Source organism: Meleagris gallopavo, chromosome 1 (genome assembly GCF_905368555.1).
Source record: "Meleagris gallopavo chromosome 1, MGAL_WU_HG_1.1, whole genome shotgun sequence".
Classification (NCBI taxonomy): domain Eukaryota; kingdom Metazoa; phylum Chordata; class Aves; order Galliformes; family Phasianidae; genus Meleagris; species Meleagris gallopavo.
In genome coordinates this window covers 74,988,529-74,995,390 of record NC_139404.1, presented here as the reverse complement: position 1 = coordinate 74,995,390, position 6,862 = coordinate 74,988,529, and the positions used below count along the sequence as shown (strand labels likewise).

Genomic DNA, 6,862 nt, shown 5'->3' with positions numbered 1-6,862 from the left:
GGGCTTGTTAGGGGGGTTTTAAACTAGGGGTAAAGGGGGGCTGGGGAGGATAGTGAGCCTTTCCATGATAAGATGGGGAAAGGCATAACTATAATAGAGAGACGGGGTGCTGGCAGGGGCCTTGAGGTACCTGCTGCAGTGAGAGGTGCTAGCAGCAATGCAATGTTTACAGAACTCTATGTTGTTGGGACAGGGACTTTTGGGGCAACAGGAAAAGGCAATGGGGAAATTCGAGGTATCAAAAAATAATTAAGGAGTTACCCTTTAAGAAAGTGACAAGACAGCTCCCCAGATAAAGTCCCTCTACAGCATTGCACACAGCTTTGGAAACAAACAGGAGGAGCTTCCAGCTCCTGTGCTTTTTGAAAAACACAGGATATAGTTGTAAACCCCAAAACCGGGTGAGATGTTTCCCACACGGGAAAGTGGCTTTTGCCGGCTACAAGCAGTTCAAAAGGGACAGGCAAGGAAGGAGGGGTGGAGATGTTGCTATCTACACAAGGAAAGGAATAGAATGTGAAGAGCAGTCATGAGCAAATCTATAGCCTGGACACCAGTTAGAGATTGAGGCAGAAAAGGGAGCCTTGTGATCAGTGTTCACTACAGGTCATCCAACCAAGTGGACCCTATGGATGAGGTCTTCTACTTCCAGCTAAAGGAGGCATTGCAATTGCAAGCATCATCCTGCTGGGGGACTTCAACCACTCAGACATCTGCTAAAAAAGTAGCAAATTGAGCTGTAGGCAATCCAGGAGGCTCCTGGAGTGCACTGAGGATAATTTCCTGAGTCAAGTAGTTGACAGCTTCACAAGGGGGGATGCAATACTGGACCTGGTGCTCACGGTAAATGAACTGATTGATGGCATCAGGATTGGAGGCTGCTTGGGCTGTGGTGACCATTTGATGGTTGAGTTCACACTTCAGAGGGACACGAGACAGGTGAAGAGTAAAATTAGGAAGCTAAACTTAAGGAAAGCTAAATTCCAGCTCTTCCGGGAGTTAGCCAACAAAACACCCTGTAAGGGTGCAGAGCAAAGCTGGCACATCTTTAAGGAGACTTTCTTCAGGGCTCAAGAGCTCTCCATCCCCAGGTATAGCAAATCAGGAAAGGAAGGCAAGAGACTGGTTAAACCAGGACCTGTTGGTCAAACTGAAGATCAAGAAAATGTACAGGCAGAGGAAACAGGGACAGGTATCATGGGAAGAAGATAAGGAAACTGCAAGACTATGTAGGGATGGGGTCAGGAAAGTCAAGGCCCTGCTTAAACTGAACTTGGCTAGGGATGCCAAGAAGAACAAGAAAGGTTTCTACAGGTACCTCAACCAGAAAAGGAAAGTCCAGGAGGGTGTAGCCCCCCCTAGTGAGTGACATAGGTAGGCTAGTAACAACAGACAAGGAGAAGGCTGAGATACTTAACAATTTTTTTGCTTTGGTCTTCCCTGATAACTGCTCTCTGCACAGCTCTCAAATATTTGGTTTGGTAGGAGGGGGTCGGGGATGTAACATCCCTTCCAATGTAAGCGAAGATCGGGTTTGTGACCACGTGAGGAACCTGAACATCCACAAGTCTATGGATCCCAATAAGGTACATCCAAGAGTCCCTTAGAAATTGGCTCATGTGGTTGCCAAGCTACTCTCTATGATATTTGAAAAATCATAGCAATCAGCCGAAGTTCCTGGTGACAAAAAAGAAAGGAAATATCATACCAATTTTACCATACCAAAGAAATGGGTAAAAAAGATGACCCCGGGAACTACCAACTTGTCAGTCTCACCTCTGTGCCAGGGAAGAGTATGGAGCAGATCCTCCTGGAAGCTATGCTAAGGCTCACGGAAGGCAAGAAGGTGATATGGGAGAACCAGCACGGCTTCACCAAGGGCAAATCCTGCTTAGCTAACCTAGTGGCCTTCTATGATGGTGTCACTGCATCAATGGACAAGGGAAGAGTCACTGATGTAATCTATCTTGACTTCAGTAAGGCTTTTCATATGGTACCCTACAATATCCTGCTCTTCAAATTGCAAAGATATGGATTTAATGGGTGGACTGTTCAATGAACGAAGAACTGGCTGCAGCATTGAGTCCAGAGAGTGGTGGTCAATCACTCAATGTCTGGATGGAGATTGGTGCTGAGTGGTGTCCCCCAGAGGTCAGTTCTGGGACTGATACTCTTTAATATCTTCATCAGTGACATTGACAGTGGGCTCGAGTGCATCCTCAACAAGATTGCTGATGACACCAAGCTGTGGGGTGTGGCCAACACACCAGAAGGGTGGAATGGCATTCAGAGACACCTAGATAGGCTTGAGCAGCGAGCCCAGGTGAACCTCATGAGGTTCAACAAAGCTAAATGCAAGACCTTGCACTTTGGTCGAGGCAACACTCATTACCAATACAAACTGGGAGATGAAAGGAATGAACATAGCCCTGCCAAAAAAACCTAGGGGTACTGGTGGATGTCAAGCTGGACATGTGTCAACTGTGTACCCTTGCAGCCCAGAAAGCCAACTTTATCTTGGGCTGCATCAAAAGAAGCATGGCCAGCAGGTTGAGGGAGGTGATCCTGCCCCTCTACTCTGCACTGGTGAGGCCTCACCTGGAGTGCTGTGTCCAGATGTGGTGCCCTCAGTAAAGGAGAGATATAGACCTGTTGGAGTGGGTCCAGAGAAGGGCCACAAAAAAGATCCACAGACGGAACACCTCTCATATGAGGACAGGCTGAGAGATCTGGGGCTCTTCAGCCTGGAGAAGAGGCAGCTGCGAGGTGACTTGATAGCAGCCTTTCAATATCTAAAGGGGAGCTACAGAAAAGAAGGGGACAGACTCTTTAGCAGGGTCTATGGTGATTGAACAAGGGGAAATGGCTTCAAGCTCTGAGAAGGCAGATTTAGGTTAGATATAAGGAAAAAATATTTTGTGGTGAGGCACTGAACATGTTACCTAGTGATGTGGTTGATGCCCTGTCCCTGGAGACCTTCAAGGTGAGGCTGGATCATGCCCTGGGTATCCTAATCTAGCTGTGGTGTCCCTGTTCATTGCGGGGGCATTGGACTAGATGATCTTCAGAGGTCCCTTCCAACTCTAAGGATTCTATGATTCTATATATCAATAGCCAGTATGTCTTAGTGCACCTAGTGGTCACAAAAAAAAAGCTACAAATACACCCAGAATACACCATAAAATTCAAAAACAGGAGCAGCAGTCCAAAGTCACACCTTCCAGCCTCACTCTGTTCTATAATATGCTAATTACTGCAGGCAAAAAAGTCCTCAGGCTGTCATATTAGTATCAGGAATGTAAATGCTAAAAGCTTTGACATCCCTTCTCACTCTTATCCAGGAAGCTCCTGATGGCAACTTAATTAGAGTATGCTTCTGTACCTTGATCATGTTTGACAAAGAAAAACACTTCAACAACTGCAAAGACCCAGGAGATTGCCAGGAATGGTGAGGTGAGCAGAGTAAAAGAAAACAATCTCTTTACCTTTTCTGGGACACAGGATGGAGCTGTGAGCCTTTTCTACTAGCACTCCCTCTGGCTGTTGAGCATTTAATAATAGCAGTAATGAGCACATAGGAGAGAAAAAGTGGATTAGAAATAGACACAGACAAAATTTTGGTCCAAGCCAGAGATTCTGCTTTTTATCATCAATAATAAAAAATAAAAAAATTATAGTCAATCATTTTAATTTCAGATAAGAAATTTTCAGAATGTTTTAACTTGTGAATGCCTGTGAAACAAATGTTGCAAGATTCAGCAGAAAATAAAGTAGAAAGAACATAAAGGGGTATAAATACTTAAGATTTTGTATTTAGAGACCTGACCATAAAGAGAAGAACAGGAGTTGGCATGAAATGGAGGAAACCCATATAATTCCTAAACTTCAAGGCCCCAGCTCAGGCCATTAGATTCTAATTTTACACCTTGAATAACAAGGGACAACTCCTAGAATTACAATGCACCAAACTAGGAATTGCACAAAGTTCACTTTAAGGTCTAAGTAACAGAAGAGGTTGTCTGACCCGGACTAAAAGGAGTTTGGTGATTGTATCTTTCTGTCCTTGGTTTGGGACAAACGGTATCTCTTTACCACAGAGCTCTTCGGTGGCAATGGCCTCTGTGCTGAGAGTGATGTTCATGAACCCTGAAAATAAGACACATTTAGTGCAGAAAACATTGCTTCCCATTAATATAACAGAAGTCACTTGTTTGCAGCAAAAATTTTGATCAGAGCCCTACTTACAGGAAGTTCTGTACCTCCTAGCACTAAAATATGAGTAACCATGACTTTCGGAGAAATGCACGTGAGTAGCCTAGGATAACAATCTCCTCACTCAGCCCTTATAAAGCATCCTCACCTTGGCCCCATTCCATCCCAACTCCTCAGCCCCACCTCCTTCTTCTCCTCACCAAGTCGCTTAGCTGTGACACTCCAAAGAAACGCCTTTACTTCTCCAGCACATAAGCAGCTGCTGTAGACACAACCCTCACATGACTTCAGCTGGAAATGTGGGAACTCCTCCATAGTCATTTGGATCTGACGGAGCAGCAGGGATGACAGAAGGTAACAAGACAAATGTCACACATTTTCTAAAATAAGGCATGGGCTTCAGCCATGTCTTATCTAACCATACCCCATTTTTCTTGCAAAGACTGTCAGGGCTCACCAACCTTCATACATTGCTGTAGGTAGTTGAAGACTGTGGCCTTCAAGATGAAGGTCTCACCCTGGATCACAGAAGATGGAAGTGTGAGCTCCACAAAAAAGGGCTTGAAAACAAGCAGACTGGAGGCTGAAGCTAGTCCAAAGCCATTACGTCCTGTGCAGAACATCCCAGCTTTCCATCTTGTGTTAGTGTTAGGCACAGTGACAGTGACAGTCTGGTTTCCACTAGGACTGAAGAGAAGTAGACAGCAATAGAAGCATTTAATAGAATCTTGTCGTATGGAGCAACAGATGACCTAGTCTATGCCCTTGTCCCCAGTACACTCCATTCCCTGACCTCAGTCTAACAGCTAACGTCTGCTGAATTTGTAGCCCTTGGAATACAGGCAAAGAGCCATGGGACACATCATTCAGATGAAACAGACATGCCAATATGAGGAGGGCTGTTGTGACAATAATGCTTCCTACTTTATTATGGTGGCCTACAATGTCAGAGGCAGATGTTGGTAGTATGGCAGTAGAGGCTGAACTTTCCCACCAATATTCCATTATATTTTGCTGCCATAGATGGCAAGCAGAGGGGCAGTCTGGCAAAATGGTATCTGACATGGAAGTGCATATGAAGCAAAGGCGTATCACAGATCTCCTCTGTGCAGAAAAAAAATGCACCCACTGACATTCAGTGATACTTGCTGAGCATTTGTGGAGACCAAAGAGTGGATGTGAGCACAGTGAGGAGGTAGGTGGTTTGTTTCATCAGCGGCAATAGTAGCAATGGGTCAGTATTACTGGTGCAGATTTTTATGGGTGGCATGCAGGCTCTTGTTCATTGCTGGCAAAAATGCAGAGCTAATGGTGGTGGCTATGCTGGAAAATAGCATTTTGTAACAGAGAATTTGATCTATCAAATGCTGTGAAGGTGCTCTTTGTGTCTGTTTCAATTTCCATGGAAATAAGCAGGAGGCTGGAGGCATTATTTTCAGAGCAAAATATGTACATCATGAGCAGCTGAGGGAAGAGGTATTAAAAATATCTGTTTCAGGTGTTTGATTTTGGCAGCTTTGTCCCCCATGCAGTCCCTTGTGTGAGGTAAGCTCCCCTTGGCATTTCACTCTTTCATCCTCACTGATCTAACTTCAAAGTGCCTTCACCAATAGCTTCTGAATTAATACCCAGTGCATGACTGCCTTGCTACTACCTTCTATCTATTAGCAGACTCTCCCTGCAGACCACTACAAAGTCCCCAGACTAGCCTAGAATATCTTGCTATAGGCATTCACTGTTTCTGATGGAAATAATGCCTTTCTTTAGATTTTTCTCTATTTCATGTGGACCTCACATAGAAAAGGCAGGGACTGCTGCCTCAGATGCTTATGTCAACAGAACACTTTTGACAGTAGGCTATATGGCTGGAAGATAACATTATCATACTCAGCACTTTTCTAAGTTAGCACTTGCCCTTTGCAGATGTGAAAATGCTTTACAGCTGTCAGCAGTTTTGTTCTTCTTGGCCTAGGGATGGAGAACCAGGAACCAGAAGAGCAATAGGAGTGGTCCAAGACAAGCAGAACTTATCAAAGGAAACAGATTTTGCCATTCACCTTTCCATGAAAAACTGACATCTTGAAGTCTAATAGAAAGACGTGGCAGAGACTTGGCCTGTGCTCACATTACAACTTCTAAGAGCATCAGAGTACTCTGTGGCTGCTCCCATCCATTAAAAAAACATCCCTCATTAAAGCTTACGATATTATTTCACTCCAACAATTAGAAACATTTGCTTTCCTCTAAAGAATCCACTTTTGCCAGGCATAGACAAATTGAGAGAACTTTGGTTACTCAGATTAGTCTAGTGGGCAAATCACATACGAAATATCTGCTGATAGTGAGTGAAAAGATGAATATAGCTGGAAGGAGATGGCAGGTGAGAGAGGGCAGAGGCAGGGGGAAGGGATCTGGCCTAAGCAGATGCCAGTCTCCAGACATCAAACAATACATTATGAAGTCCAGAGAAGAAAAGTCCCCAAAAGCTTATCCTATCCTTCTCCTGAAGCTCAGCAGAAAATGGCTTCCCACACCACCATTCTGCTCCCTCTTCCTGTCTGGAAAACACTAATTTGTTTCCTGGTCCATGGGGAGTCCTGGAAGCATCATGGAGAAAGGACAATACAGATGCTGAGTATAAACTTCTTCA

The 6,862-nt window shown here is 44.5% G+C and overlaps 1 protein-coding gene across 1 annotated transcript in view; it reads right to left on the bottom strand.

The window, feature by feature from the left end:
- The window catches only part of LOC100542775 (alpha-2-macroglobulin-like protein 1), a 61,596-nt gene that overhangs the window by 7,606 nt on the left and 47,128 nt on the right, over window positions 1-6,862 (bottom strand). Inside the window, exons 19-22 of the mRNA XM_085218150.1 lie at window positions 4,674-4,964; window positions 4,413-4,539; window positions 4,025-4,146; window positions 3,417-3,540 (exon numbers count right to left, since the gene is read on the bottom strand). Of these exons, the coding sequence (XP_085074276.1) occupies window positions 3,417-3,540; window positions 4,025-4,146; window positions 4,413-4,539; window positions 4,674-4,964 (664 nt within the window). The remainder of the gene's footprint in view (window positions 1-3,416; window positions 3,541-4,024; window positions 4,147-4,412; window positions 4,540-4,673; window positions 4,965-6,862) is intronic.